The 16,428-nt window shown below is 38.7% G+C and overlaps 1 protein-coding gene across 1 annotated transcript in view; it reads left to right on the top strand.

Annotated features, from left to right (window-relative positions):
- Positions 1-16,428, top strand: part of Tmc2 (transmembrane channel like 2) — a 68,016-nt gene that overhangs the window by 31,433 nt on the left and 20,155 nt on the right. The window contains exons 14-15 of the mRNA XM_047539241.1: positions 7,570-7,637; positions 8,366-8,605. Of these exons, the coding sequence (XP_047395197.1) occupies positions 7,570-7,637; positions 8,366-8,605 (308 nt within the window). The remainder of the gene's footprint in view (positions 1-7,569; positions 7,638-8,365; positions 8,606-16,428) is intronic.

The following is a 16,428-nucleotide window of genomic DNA, read 5'->3' on the forward strand; positions in this document are numbered from 1 at the left end:
CACATATTTTTTTCTTTTAGTCCCCCACCAGTTTTATTTTATCTTTTTGGTACCAACTATTGAACCCAGGTACCAACGATTGAGCAACATCCCCAACCCTTTTTAAAATTTTTTATTTTGAGACAGGGTCTCACTAATTTGCTTAGAGCCTCACTTAGTTGCTGAGGCTGGCTTTGAACTTGTGATCCTCCTGCCTCAGCCTCCCAAGCTGCTGGGATTACAGGTGTGCACCATGGCGCCTGGCTACACACAAGTTTTAAACAAGCCTACTGAACTTCTCCTCAGTGGCAAGGAAAATTTCATAATCTTGTCTGAGAACAACGATGAAAGGACTTCATTCTCCAAGAAGATGATATCTTTGATAGGAAGATACAATATTGCCCGGATGTCTTCATATCAATTTATAAATTCAACAAGACCCCAAAGTTATACTGAAGTTTATTCAAAACATACATATGTGGGAATATCTAGGAAAATTTTTTAGAATGCAGAATAAAAATAACTGGACCTACTGTTATATTAAAACACAGGCTGACACTATAATAACTAAAACTGGTATCAGGGGATAGACAAACTTATTGATAAAACAGAATAAAAAGTCCAGAACAATACACTCTTTATGGGACTTCAGGTTAGGACAAAGAGAGTCTTTTGAATCAGTGGGATAAAGAAGGATTATATAAAAATGAACTGGGATTGGGCAGGGGACTAAATCCCTCACTCATTATACTTAGGTAAATTAATTGTAGGTGAATCAAAGTTTTAAACATCAAAAAATGAAATTGTAAATTTCTAAATGAAATCATATATAAACTTAAAATCTTGGGGGTACAGAAGATTTTCCTAAGCAGGGCACACAGCCCAGTAGATAAATTAAAAAATATTTTTAAATAATTAAAATTTAAATTCTGAAGATTTAACTGCCAGGTATTTAGATTATGAATCTTCCCTCTTATGATCCATGTTTTCCTGAACTTTCTTATCTCTTTTCTAACTTCTCATTTTTTCTTATTTCATTCTTGTCCCTTTTATTTTCGTTTCTGGAAGACAAATTGGGACATGGGTAAAAGCATGCTTCCTGAGGATCCCAGGCTCCTCAGTGTTCAGTAACTTCAGGTTCTTCCAGATACTAGTAAAATCAAAACTCTGAAAATAGGTCAGCCTGAAATCTCAGTCAGGCAGAGCTCTTTTGTTCCTACAAACTTCTCTCAGCCTGGAGGAAAGTGAGGAGAAAGGAGAATTAGAAGAACAATTTGGTTTTGGTTTTTGATTGTTTTAAAGCCATCTTTTATTTGATTCCTTAATTAATTGTTTATATCTCATTGCTGATAAGATTTCCTCCTTGGTTATAATGCCAAGGTAAATTTCTGATTAAAGCATTAATAAAATGTTCTTATAGGAGCTAAGTTCCTCCCAAGAACACAGTGTCAACCTAAAAGACAGAAGCTATTATATTTTTTGAATTTTAAAATAGTTCCAGCTTGGAGAAATTTCAAAACTTTTCTTTAAAAGTTAAAACATGTTAAAGAAACAGAGACGTGAACCTGTGTTTCCTCTCTTGTTACCAAAACTGACTGTGAGATGGAGTGACCTTGGTCTCATCAGTTGGCTGATAATAGCATCTGGCTGGTACCATCTAACATGTTTTTTTTTTTCTTTTTTTTTATTGTAAACAAATGGGATACATGTTGTTTCTCTGTACATGGAGTCAAGGCATACTATTTGTGTAATCATAAATTTACATAGGGTAATGTTGTTTGATTCATTCTGTTATTTTTTTTCCTTCCCCCCACCCCTCCTACTCCTCTTTTCCCTCTATACAGTCCTTCCTTCCTCCATTCTTACCACCCTCCTTAACCCTAACCCTAAACCTAACCCTAACCCTAACACTAACCCCTCACACCCCCCATGATATGTCCTCATCCGCTTATCAGCGAGATCATTCGTCCTTTAGTTTTTTGAGATTGGCTTATCTCACTTAGCATGATATCCTCCAATTTCATCCATTTGTCTGCAAATGCCATAATTTTATCATTCTTTATGGCGGAGTAATATTCCATTGTATATATATGCCACAATTTCTTTATCCATTCATCAATTGAAGGACATCTAGGTTGGTTCCACAATCTGGCTCTGGTGAACTGAGCAGCAGTGAACATTGATGTGGCTGTATCTCTGTAGTATGCTGATTTTAAGTCCTTTGGGTATAGGCCAAGGAGTGGGATAGCTGGGTCAAATGGTGGTTCCATTCCAGGCTTTCTGAGTAATCTCCATACTGCTTTCCAGAATGGCTGCACTAATTTGCAACCCCACCAGCAATGTATGAGTGTACCTTTTTCCCCACATCCTCGCCAACACCTATTGTTGCTTGTGTTCTTGATAATTGCCATTCTAATTGGGGTGAGATGGAATCTCAGGGTAGTTTTGATTTGCATTTCTCTTATTACTAAAGATGGTGAACATGTTTTCATATATCTGTTGATTGCTTGTACATCTTCTTCTGTGAAGTGTCTGTTCATTTCCTTAGCCCATTTGTTGATTGGATTATTTGTATTCTTGGTGTAGAGTTTTTTGAGTTCTTTATAGATTCTGAAAATTAGCGCTCTATCTGAAGTATGATTGGCAAAGATATTCTCCCACTCTGTAGGCTCTCTCTTCACATTACTGATAGTTTCCTTTGCTGAGAGAAAACTTTTTAGTTTGAATCTATCCCAGTTGTTGATTCTTGTTTTATTTCTTGTGCTATGGGAGTCCTGTTAAGGAAGTCTGATCCTAAGCCAACAAGTTGAAGATTTGGACCTACTTTTTCTTCTATAAGATGCAGGGTCTCTGGTCTGATTCCAAGGTCCTTGATCCATTTTGAGTTGATTTTTGTGCAGGGTGAGAGATAGGGGTTTAATTTCATTCTGTTGCATATGGTTTTCCAGTTTTCCCAGCACCATTTGTCAAAGAGGCTATCTTTTCTCCATTGCATATTTTTGGTCCCTTTGTCTAGTATGAGAAAATTGTATTTATTTGGGTTTGTGTCTATTTTGGTACCAATACCATGCCGTTTTTGTTACTATTGCTTTGTAGTAGAGTTGAAGATCTGGTATTGCGATATCCCCTGCTTCGCTCTTTCTACTGAGGATTGCTTTAGCTATTCTGGGTTTTTTATTCCTCCAGATGAACTTCATGATTGATTGCTCTATTTCTGTAACGTACATCATTGGGATTTTAATTGGAATTGCATTGAATCTGTGTAGCACTTTAGGTAGTATGGCCATTTTGACAATATTAATTCTGCCTATCCAAGAACATGGGAGATCTTTCCATCTTCTAAGGTTTTCTTTAATTTCTTTCTTTAGTGTTCTGTAGTTCTCATTGTAGAGGTCTTTCACCTCTTTTGTAAGATTGATTCCCAAGTATTTTATTTTTTTCGATGCTATTGTGAATGGGGTAGTTTTCCTAACTTCTCTTTCTGAAGATTCATCACTTATGTATAAAAATGCATTGGGTACAAAGAGAGAACAACATGTATTCCATTTGTTTACAATAAAAAAATATATATATATATACCCTAAAAAAATGCATTGGATTTATGAACATTGATCTTGTAACCTGCTACTTTACTGAATTCACTTATGAGTTCTAAAAGTTTTCTGGTAGAATTTCCAGGTTCCTCTAAATATATAATCATGTCATCAGCGAACAGGGATAGTTTGAGTTCTTCTTTTCCAATTCGTATCCCTTTAATTTCTTTGGTTTGTCTAATTGCTCTGGCTAGAGTTTCAAGGACGATGTTGAATAGAAGTGGTGAAAGAGGGCATCCATGCCTTCTTCCAGTTTTTAGGGGGAATGCTTTCAGTTTTTCACCATTTAGAATGATATTAAGGAATATTTAGAATGATATTAATGATGTTAAGGAATGTTGCCACTACCCCAATTTTTTCTAGTGTTTTGAGCATGAAGGGATGCCGTATTTTATCGAATGCTTTTTCTGCATCTATCGAAATAATCATGTGATTCTTAACTTTAAGTCTGTTGATATGGTGAATGACATTTATTGATTTCCGGATGTTGAACCAACCTTGCATCCCTGGGATAAAACCCACTTGATCATGGTGCATATCTTTTTAATATATTTTTGTATGCGATTTGCTAAAATTTTGTTGAGAATTTTTGCATCGATGTTCATTAAAGATATTGGTCTGAAATTTTCTTTCCTCGATGTATCTCTGTCTGGTTTAGGTATCAGGGTGATATTGGCTTCACAGAATGAGTTTGGCTGGGTTCCCTCCTCTTCTACTTCATGGAATACTTTGAGGAGTATTGGAATGAGCTCTTCTTTAAAGGTTTTGTAAAACTCGACTGAGAACCCATCTGGTCCCGGACTTTTCTTTGTTGGTAGGCTTTTGATGACCTCTTCTATTTCATTGCTTGAAATTGATTTATTTAAGTTGTGTATGTCCTCCTCATTCAGTTTAGGTAATTCGTATGTCCCTAGAAACTTGTTGATGTCTTCGAGGTTTTCTGTTTTGTTGGAATATAAATTTTCAAAATAGCTTCTAATTATATTTTGTATTTCACTCGTGTCTGTTGTGATATTTCCTTATTCATTCCGAATTTTAGTAATTTTGAGTTTTCTCCCTCTTTCTCTTTGTTAGTATGGCTAAGGGTTTATCAATTTTGTTTATTTTTTCAAAGAACCAACTATTTATTTTGTTAATTTTTCCTATTGTTTCAATTTTGTTGATTTCGGCTCTGACTTTAACTATTTCCTGTCTTCTACTACTTTTGGTGTTGGTCTGCTCTTCTTTTTCTAGGGCTTTGAGCTGTAGTGTTAAGTCGTTTATTTGTTGATTTCTACTTCTTTTGTTGAATGTGCCCCATGAAATAAATCTTTCTTTAAGTACTGCTTTCATAATGTCCCAGAGATTTTGATATGATGTGTCTTTGTTCTCGTTTACTTCTAAGAATTTTTTTATTTCCCTCCTGATGTCTTCTGTTATCCACTCATCATATAATAGCGTATTATTTAATCTCCAGGTATTTCTGTTTTTTATTCTGTCATTTATTTCTAATTTCAATCCATTATGATCTGATAGAATACAAGGTAGTATATCTTCTTGTATTTGCTAACAGTAGCTTTGTGGCATAAAATATGGTCTATTTTAGAGAAGGATCCATGTGCTGCTGAGAAGAAAGTGTATTCGTTCTTTGTTGGATGGTATATTCTAGATATGTCCGTTAAGTCTAAATTGTTGATTGTGTTATTGAGATCTATGGTTTCTTTATTCAATTTTTGTTTGGAGGATCTATCCAGTGGTGAGAGAGGTGTGTTAAAATCGCCTAGTATTATTGTGTTGTGGTCTATTTGATTTCTGGAATTAAGAAGGATTTGTTTGACGTACATGGATGAGCCAATGTTCGGGGCATAGATATTTATGATTGTTATGTCTTGCTGATTTATGCTTCCCTTAAGCAGTATGTAATGTCTTTCTTTATCCCTTCTGACTAGTTTGGCTTGAAGTCCACATTATCTGAAATGAGGATGGATACTCCAGCTTTTTTGCTGTGTCCGTGTGCATGGTATGTTTTTCCCATCCTTTCACCTTTACTCTATGGGTATCTCTTTCTGAGATGAGTCTCTTGCAGGCAGCATATTGTTGGATTTTTCTTCTTAATCCAATCTGCCAGTCTATGTCTTTTGATCAATGAGTTCAGGCCATTAACATTCAGGGTTATTATTGTGATATGATTTGTATTCCCAGTCATTTGACTCATTTTTGTTTTTTGACATGATTTGGTTTCTCCTTTATTTGGCTATTCCTTTAGGCTAGTTCCTCCCGTTGCTGATTTGCATCGTTGTTTTTCATCTCTTCCTCATGGAATATTTTGCTGAGAATGTTCTGTAATACTGTCTTTCTTTGCGTATTCTAGGTGAGTGCTCTCCAAGTGTAATACTGTCTTTCTTTTTGTAAATTCCTTTAGCTTTTGTTTATCATGGGAGGATCTTATTTCATCGTCAAATCTGAAAGTAAGTTTTGCTGGGTATAAGATTCTTGGTTGGCATCTGTTTTTTTTCAGGGCTTCGTAAATGTTGTTCCAGGCTCTTCTAGCTTTTAGGGTCTGGATTGAAAAATCTGCTGATATTCTTATTGGTTTCCCCCTGAATGTAATTTGATTCTTTTCTCTCGCAGCCTTTAAAATTCTGTCTTTATTTTGTATGTTAGGTATTTTCATAATAATGTGCCTTGGTGTGGGTCTGTTGTAATTTTGTATATTTGGAGTCCTATAAGCCTCTCGTACTTGGTTTTCTATTTCATTCTTCAGATTTGGGAAATTTTCTGATATTATTTCATTGAATAGATTGTTCATTCCTTTGGTTTGTTCCTCTAAGCCTTCCTCAATCCCAATAATTCTTAAATTTGGCCTTTTCATGATATCCCATAATTCTTGTAGATTCTGTTCATGATTTCTTACCATCTTCTTTGTTTGGTCAACTTTGTTTTAAAGATTAAATATTTTGTCTTCAATGTCTGAGGTTTTGTCTTCCAGGTTCTATCCTATTGGTCATGCTTTCTATGGAGTTTTTAACTTGGTTTATTATTTCCTTCATTTCAAGGATTTCTGTTTTTTTTTTTTTTTTTCAGTATCTCTAACTCTTTATTGAAATGATCTCTTGCTTCATGTATTTGCTCTTTTAACTGTTGATTGGTGCGATCATTTAATGCCTGCATTTGCTCTTTCATCTCCTCCTTCAATGCCTGCCTTTGCTCTTTCATCTCCTCATTTGCTTCCCTGATTGTTTTAATTATGTACATTCTGAACTCCCTTTCTGACATTTCTTCTGCTGTGCTGTCATTGGGTTTTATTGATATAGTATCTAGGTTTGTTTGGGACATTTTCTTCCCTTGTTTTCTCATATTGGTCAGATGTCAGTGGGACTCTGAGATATTGCAGATTTCCTCTATTGGCTTATAGTGTCCCTATAGATTTCCAGTATATCACTTCCCAGCCTTCAATAGCCTGAAGTCTTGGAGGAACTTGATAATGCAGTGCTTCCTAAGAAAGCTGCCCCTAGCCCACTACTGGTTCCAGGGCTTTGAGCTGGCTCTCTGTAGAAAGGCTCTCACTGGGCGGTCTGCTCCGAGAAGCTAGCCGTGAAAGGAGCCTGCCTCAGGAGGGAGCAGGACTGCTTGGGGAAGTCCCTGGCTCCCTGTCCTGGTCCCTGAAGCTGCCTGCGGGCCGGAGCTCACCGCTGGCTCTAGGACTTGGAGCTGGTTCTGTGCAGAAAGGCTCTTACTGGGGGGCCTGCTCCTGGCCATGTGGAAGGAGCCCACCACTGGAGGGAACAGGGCTACCTGGGGAAGATTCTAGCTGCCCTGCCCTGCTCTGAGAAGCCGCCCCTGTCCGGGCCTGCCGCCCGGGCCGAGCTTCACCTGGTGGGGGAGACTCACCCTGTCCGAGTCTCTCAGTGCCTCCCCTTCTTGAATCCTGGGTTCTGGAGCGACAGGAGATGCAGTCACCCTCTAGTCTGCCATCTTGGATCGCCCCATCTAACATGTTTTCTCTCTCTCTCTCTAGCCCTCATATGCTGAGTTTGATATTAGTGGAAATGTACTGGGTTTGATCTTCAACCAAGGAATGATCTGGTAAGTTATTCATTTCATTTGAGGATCACCTAATTTGGGGAGTTAAAAAAACTAGAATCCCAGGCTTTGCCACACAGCTAACTTGGAGGAAGCTGAACAAATCATCTTAGCTCTCTAAACTTTCTTCTTCCACGTGGAAAGTAGAGGACAGGACTGGATGAGACCCAGGACTGTTTCTGGCTCATCCATGTGCTACCATAAAAGTAGAGATGGAGAGAGAGAGAGGAGGGAGGGAGAGAAGAAAAGAAGGGAAGAAAGGAGAAAGGAAAGGAGAAAGGAAGGAGGAGAAAGAAGGAAGAGGGAAGGAAGCGGTAAAGAAAGGATAGGAGGGAGGAGGTAGATGAAATAAGAAACTTTCTCCTCTGGAAAGAAAGTGAGAGGAAGCTACATAACTTCAACCAAAGACTTTTGAGGTGCCAAGGACTTCCTGCAAACCATTGTCCTACAGCAATGCCATTAATGGAGACCTTGGAGACATGAGGCTTGGTAGGGAGGCAGTGGTACAATCCTGACCAGAACTTAAGTCAGAGTGTCTCCCTTTCTTGTGGACAGGGTGACTATGGCTTGGTGATAAATGGCCTCATTAAATGGGAGGCCCCTATCATTGGGACCTGCAGGGAAACAGCTTGACCTCACGCCCCTAACCCTCCATCCCATTTCCTTCTATCAGCCTTCCCAGACCTCTCCTGCTACCCGGCCAACCAGGTGTCCGGTTTTTGCCCTTCCAGGATGGGCTCCTTCTATGCACCGGGACTGGTGGGCATTAATGTCCTGCGGCTGCTGACCTCCATGTACTTCCAGTGCTGGGCAGTGATGAGCAGCAATGTCCCCCATGAACGTGTGTTCAAAGCCTCCCGATCCAACAACTTCTACATGGGCCTGCTGCTGCTGGTGCTCTTCCTCAGCCTCCTGCCCGTGGCCTACACCATCATGTCCCTCCCGCCCTCCTTTGACTGTGGCCCATTCAGGTGCACAGTCTTTTTTGCATGGGAGCAGCTCCTCTCCTGAGGCAGGGTCTGGCTCAGAATTCAGGTTCTGGTTTCAGGTCAGCTTGTAAAAGGCCATGGAGCTTTGGGCAAATCATCAGTGCTATATAACAGAGTTTTCTGCAAAGAGAGAAATGTTCTATGTCTGTGCTATCCAATATGGTAGCCACTAGCCACCCATGATGGTTGAGTTCTTGAAATGAGGAGCTGGGAAACAGAATTTCTAATTTTATTTCATTGTAATTAATTTTAATTTAAACAAACACATGTGGCTAGTGGCCACCATACTGGATGGAACAGTTGTAACCTTTTAACACTGAATAATCTACCACTGGGATTACTCTACCATAAGAAAAGTAATGGGAGCTATTCAGAAGATGAAATGACTATGTATTTGTAAGTGCCATCCAAATGTGAAGCAGCTGCAGTTGATCTTGACTAAGGCTCTTGACTGGGCCCACACACTCTGAAGAGCACTGGCCAGCACTGTGGGTTCAGGTATGAGTCAAACTAGTTTAGGAGACTGGATATTGTATTGAAAGATCAATAGTTGTGGGAGAAGGTAGACTGAGAAATAGTGTGCATCTACTGCTGACTTTCCAACAGTGTGACCCTCTGAAAACAAAGGCCTCTATCTACTCTGTAAGAAAGGGATCTAGGATGAAAGCAGTTTGGAACACTTTGCCTCTTCTGTCTGCCACCTTCTCCCGTAGGAATGCTCGGCGGACACTCCTTGGGAATTACGCCACATGATAACATAATAGCTAGTGTTCCCACTTAACGAACAGTCATTCCAAGCTGAAAGTAGGTTGAGACAGGTGCACTTATGCAACCCTGACATAAGTATCACCCCAAATTGTGCATCCTCGGGCCTCACACACCTCACTCTAGTGTCAGCCTGCCTATCAATGTATAAAAACACACCTTGAAGAAGGCTGATCTGGGACTTCTCAGTGTATAAAGGACTCTCCTAGACTGTGGTTGGTGGAACCCAGAAGAGCTGTTTGCAGGAGTATTCTGACCCAACGGGGGTTCACAAGAAGGAAAGGGGTGTCGATCTAGAATAGAAGGCACATACTAAACTAGAGAAGCCTGTAATACCAGGCTGAAGGGAGAACCACCTGGAGAAACCTCAGCTGACTTCTTCCTGAACGAGAGTAGGGCCTGGACACAAATACCTGGGACTTTTTTCTTAGACTGCCCCCCTGTGCCCAAGAAGGATGCCTGTGAGCAGTCCTGTGCTATCCCTGTCCCTAACCATCTGGGCCCCTTTGGCCTCATCTGCTGCCTTGAGAAGCTCTGACAACTTAGATCACAGGGGAAGCAACCTAAAAATGGGACTCGAAGGAAACATGATGGCCACCTTTTTCCTGTTGCTCTTCTAATCAAAACCCACCAATGACTGGAATAGTCTTCCCCAGATGTTTTCATAGCCATCCTTCATTTCTCTAGGTCTTTACTCAAAGGTCATGTTCTCAGTGAGCCCTTTCCTAGAGCTCCTAACTAAATAATGTCTCATATATACACACACCACACATACCACACATACTGTTTCTGCTTATTTTATCTCCTTATTACCCCTAACACAACTTTTGCTTATTTATATTGAGTATTGCCTTCTCCCCCACCAGGGTATAAGCTCCATGGGCCATGTTTTTTGTTTCCTTTCTCTCAGCTTTATACCCAGTGTGTGGAAGAGAATATGTAGTTTATGGTCAATGCTCAAACTAGACCCATTACCTCACAGAAACTCAATCATATGGGGAGGGACCTAGGGTTTGGACAAGATCAAATGTCTACAAGGGTCAGGCAGGCGACATAAGTGAATGAGGTGGGCAGTTCTGCATAGCATGTAGTTAGAAACAGTGGTTGATAAACTGTAACCTATGGACCAAATCCAGACCACCACTTATTTTTGCAAATAAAGTTTTACTGGAACACAGCTACATCCATTTGGTAACATTTAGCCGATGGTTGTTTTTTCATTACAATAGCAGAACTGAGTCAAAGGAGCAAAGACTATTTGGCCCACAAAGCCTAACATTTTTATTTTCTAGCTCTTTTCCGAAAATATTTGCCAATCTCCTGATTTTGAGAATAGTTTCTAGAGCCAGCTCTGTCATTTACTAGCTGGGTGATCTTGAGGAAGTTATTTAACTCTGCAGATTCATTGCATGTAAAATGGAAATACTGCTGGTGTTTACTTCAGGGTTGTTAAGAATATTTAGCGGGCTTTTATTTGTAAAGTGCTTCGTCCACGGTAAGGTGTAGTTGTGAGTTTGTTACGCATGAGCCCTGTGCACATCAAGGGCAGCTGGTGCTATCTATAGTCAATTGTTACTCTCAGAAATATGAGCTTGATATTACCAGACCTTCAAGATATTCAGAGAAATTCCAATGCTTATTTGAAATCCTCTCTTTTATTACAGCAATTAATTCAAGTTTAAAAAATACTATTCCAACCCACAGAACAAATCTGTGGGCACAGGCTCATCTTGGCCAGCATTTCACCCATGTTTCCTCCAAGAAGAGCCTATTCAGGTGTGCATGTATCTGGTGTGCAGATTCTTATAATCTGGCCAAAGTCATAGTTAGGTAGTAGCAAGAGAGGTTTGACCATGGGCTCAACTTTTCCTGTGGCCAGTGAACCAAGAACTAGTAGACATCTGGAGCCAATTTAGAGAAGTCTTATTACATTTGGTGCACACAGGTATATTAACCACTTTTACGTGAGTGAAAGCATTAAGCACTATATCTATTTCAAACTCCTCACTCATTAATTCACTCATTTTTTAAGGAAAAGGAGGAGCAATCCCAGGCAACATGGAATATAAGGAAGGACAATAGATTCTAGTCCCTCGGTACATTTAACAGGAGAGATGCTGTGGATTATAGCTGCTGATTTATCTCCAGACTCATTTTAGTCTTTTCCTGACACAAATCTAATTTTTTTCTTCTAAGAGAGGTAGAGGATAATTTTAATTTGCTTTTCCTTCTCTTTGGATTTGTTGAAATTCTACTAAAAGTTCTTGTTAATTCTACCAATTGGCCAGAAAGAAGACGGGAAAGGGGAAGAAAGGAACCAAGGACACTGACAATCCCCAAGGTGAGGTGTCAAAGACCCTGATAATCCCAGGGTGACAAAATACTTACCAGTGAGGAGGGTAGTCAAGGTATTATGAATGTCTACCTCGTGACAGGCATTGCATGAGGCATGTATTTAATCCTTTTAACAACACTGTGAGGGGGAAGCATCATCTACACCAAGGGTCAACTAATTTTTTTCTGTAAAGGTCCAATAGTAAATATTTTAGGTTTGGCAAGTTGCTAAGGTTGAGTATTGTATGAACATTCCACAACTCATGCTGAACTTGGATTGTGGCAGTGTTGGGAGGTTGGGACTTTAAGAGGTGATTAGGTCATTAAAATGAATTAATGCCATTTTTTCATGAGACTGGGAGTGAGTTCATTCTCACACAGCAGGATTGGATCAGTCACTGCAAGAGAGGGTTGCTGTAAAGCAAGTGTATCTCTTCTGTTTTGCCTCTCAAAAATGCACTTGCTGGCTCTTCTGATTTCTACGATGAATTGAAGCAGCATGAGGTCCTCTTCAGATGCAGATAACCTATCCTGGACCTCTCAGTCTCCAGAACTATGAGCAGAAATAAACCTCTATTCTTTATAAATTATCCAGTGTCAGGAATTCTGTTATGGCAACAGAAAGCAGATTAAGACCAAGGCCAAGGGGCAAAATCAAGAATATTGTATAGTGACTTATACAACAAGAGAGAAATAAATTTCTAAAAATTTTTATTGACAAAATCCAAGATATGGCAGTAATAATAGTAATACTAATATAGCATCATTTTTATAATAAAAGTCTGCCAATCAGAAGAATGAAATTCTTTTGGGGAAGGTGATAGTGTTTCATATAATAGAGATTCAAAGTGACTGCTGAGCTGTTGAACTTCTCTGTAATAGAATAAGTCAGGATATTCAGTTTCTATTTCTGACAAAAATTTATAAGTTGGAAACAAGTCACAAGAACAAATGAAGTTCACCATTGACACAATTGATTCACTTGCAGACAATGGATTAAAATGTTTTCTGAACATTCCCTGCTGATGAACAAACAGTTCAATGACTAAACATAGACTGTAAACACCTAAAATTTTATAAACTTTTCAAATCTGTCCACCTAAGGTTTTTTCTGCTCCATGCATAATAATGAACATTATCACACATATTTGTACATCATAGCAGATTCCCCTTCAGGTTGTACTGAATTGGTGCTTTTTCAATTCCTTTGAAAATATTCTCACCCATTTTGTTCCATACAGAATATTCAGAGGTCCATTTCTCACTCACTTCAAACTTGACTTTGAATCCTCAAACAACTAACTGAGCAGTATCAGTAACTCATCCAAACTCAAGGGAAACTGCTTGAAATTATTTGCCTCATTTTTGAATGGAACATTGCTCTCCATGTCCTCAATTCTTCAAGCATGTTGCTCTTGCTATAAATTAGAAACATCTTACACAAGTTTATTTTCTCTGGCTACATTTCTTCAGCTCCTGCAATCAAACAAATCGCTGTTAAATGAGGAACATGATTTTAGAAACAGCAGCAAGAATGATCCTTGTTATCTAGCAACAGAAAACTCAGTCGAATTGTGTCCTACAGTTGTGTGGCAAGCTGAACCTGTAGGCAATGAATTTGAATATTTAGCTGAGGATACTGAAGGTGCATCATGCTGCTTATGGTAAAATATGAAAGGAAAGAGATAAATTAAGAAAAGAACTGAGAAACAAAAAAGAACCAGGACCTATGATTTTGGAAAGTCTCAGTCTATCCACATTGCAAAAGATGCTTAGATTCACTGTGATGGAAGACTTCTCTAAAAAGAAAGCTAAAAGTGAAGCTGAATAACCTTTTGCTAGTGCTTCTATAGTATCAAAATATTGGATATTCATTCACACAAAGGACTCTTTGATGAGAATAAGCATGTGACTCATAGATCCCCTCAATCATCTCAGCAGAAACCTGGAATAGAGATAGAGATAGGATTGTCCTGTAAAGACTTTATAGAACCCTCTTGTCTAATAGAGTGAATTCCCATGACATACATGGAATACCTAAAGGGTTCTGAGAATGTTATATCAGGAGAAATGGGGCCAGCTTGGACCGAAAGGGACAAAGTGAAGACTAGGTAGAGGAAAGCTATTGACCTCCCACAATTTATTGGCAGAAAACAGGCTAAGAAAAAACTACTCAGCCAGATGCAGATATAATGCAATTCCTATTAAAATTCCAATGATGTACTTCATAGGACTATAAAAAGCAGTCATGAAATTCATTTGGAAAAAATAAAGAGACCCAGAATAGCCAAAGCAATTCTTAGCAAGAAAAGTGAAGCAAGAGGCATCACAATACCAGACCTTAAATTATACGACAGAGCTATAGTAACAAAAAATGGCATGGTATTAGCACCAAAACAGACATATAGATCAATGGGACAGAATAGAAGACACAGAAACAAGCCCACATAAATAAATACAGTTATCTCATAGTAGACAAAGGTGCCATAAATATACATTGGAAAAAAAGATAGCCTCTTCACCAAATGGTGCTATGAAAACTGGAAATCTATATGTATCAAACTAAAATTAAACATCTATCTCTCACCATGCACAAAACTCAACTCAAAGTGGATCAAGGACCTAGGCATTAGACCAGAGACTTTGCATCTACTAGGAGAAAACATAGGTCCAACTCTCCATCATGTCAGCTTAGGAACCAACTTCCTCAATAAGACTCCTAAAGTGCAAGAAGTAAAGTCAAGAATCAATAAATGGATGGTATCAAACTCAAAAGCTTATTTACAGCAAAAAAAAAAAACCCAAAAAACAAAAAAAAAAACAAATAAAAAATCAAGAACATGAATAGAGACCTACAGAATGGGAGAAAAAATTTGCCACCTGCACCTCAGATAGAGCATTTATCTCCAAGATATACAAAGAACTCAAAACACTTAACACCAAAATAATAATAATAATAATAATAGCCCAATCAATAAATGGGCAAAAGAACTGAATAGGCACTTTATAGAAGTAGAAATATGAACGGTCAGTAAATATATGAAAAAGTGTTCAACATCTCTAGCAATTACAGAAATGCAAATTAAAACTACACTGAGATTTTATCTCACTCCAGTCAGAATGGCAATTATCAAGAAAACAAGTAACAATAAATGTTGACGAAGATGTGGGGGAAAAGGTACGCTCATACATTGCTTGTGGGACTGCAAGTTGGTACAACCCCTCTGGAAAGCAGTATGGAGATTCCTCAGAAAACCTGGAATGGAACCACCATCTGACCCAGTTATACCACTCCTTGGTATATACCCAAAGGACTTAAAATCAGCATTCTATAGTCACGTGGGCACATCTATGTTTATAGCAGTTCAATTCACTATAGCTAAACTATGGAACCAACCTACATGCCCTTCAATAAATGAATGGATAAAGAAAATGTGGTACATATACACAACGGAATATTACTCAGCCATATGGAAGAATGAAATTATGGCATTTGCTGATAAATGGATAGAACTGGAGACTATCATGCTAAGTGAAGTAAACCAATCCCCAAAAACTAAATGCTGAATGTTCTCTCTGATATGTGGATGCTAATACACAATAAGGGGTGGGGGATGGAAGAATAGAAGTTCATTGAATTAGACAAAAGGGAAGGGGATGGGAATAGGAAAGACAGTAGAATGAATCAGACATAACTTTCCTATGTTCATACATGAATACACAACATGTGTAACTCCACATCATGTACAACCACAAGAATGGGAAGTTATATTCCATGTATGTATAATATGTCAAAATACACTCTACTGTCATGTATAGCTAAAATTAAAAAATAAAAAATCTACTCAGCTGAAACATGTGCTACCCTTCAAGGAAGAGAAGGGATAATCCGAAAGTCAGGACTGCAGTCCTGCAGAGTGATCTGCAGGCAAAGAGGGTGGAGCTAAGGGTCCAAAGGACTATCCTCAGGCCTTAGCAACCTAATGGATCTGTCTGGTTGGATTTCAAAATAGCTCAGGATGGTGATCCCTTCCATCTTCCGTCTGTTCCCGTTCAGAATTGAAGAGAGAAGGTGAATATATTTTGCAAATAGGATGAATATGAATTTGGCAGGGATGGGGAGGAAAAAATGGAGTTGGGTAAAATTAATATTGGTTCCCAAAGAAATCCAGGTCCTCATCACTGGAAATTATGAATCTTACCTTATATAACAAAAGGGTCTTGGCCAATGTATTGAATTAACTATCTTGAGATGGAGAGATTGTTGTGGATTATCCAGGTGAAACTTAAATCACAAGTGTCCTTATGAAAAGAAAGCAGAAAGAGATTTGATTATGTAAGAGTGGAAGGTGACCAGACTCAGAAATGCAGAGATATTTGAGGATTCTGTGTGGCTGGTTTTGAAGACAGAAGAAGGAGACGTAAGCCAAGGAATACACAGAATGTCGCTCCAGAAGCTGGGTAAAGCAAGGAAACAGATACTCCCCTATAACCTCCCTGTGGAGGAGGCACAAACCTGCCAACATCTGGTTTTAGCCTTGTGAAACCATTTCAGACTTCTGGTTTATCATTTTAAGCTACCAATATCGTAATCCATTATAGGAGCTATTGGAAACTTAAATAATATCTATTTCAATGACAAAGTAATTCACTCCACTTTGACTTACCACATAGTATCTGAAGTTCATGTTTCTTGTTCTTATGTA

Source organism: Sciurus carolinensis, chromosome 2 (genome assembly GCF_902686445.1).
Source record: "Sciurus carolinensis chromosome 2, mSciCar1.2, whole genome shotgun sequence".
Classification (NCBI taxonomy): Eukaryota; Metazoa; Chordata; class Mammalia; order Rodentia; family Sciuridae; genus Sciurus; species Sciurus carolinensis.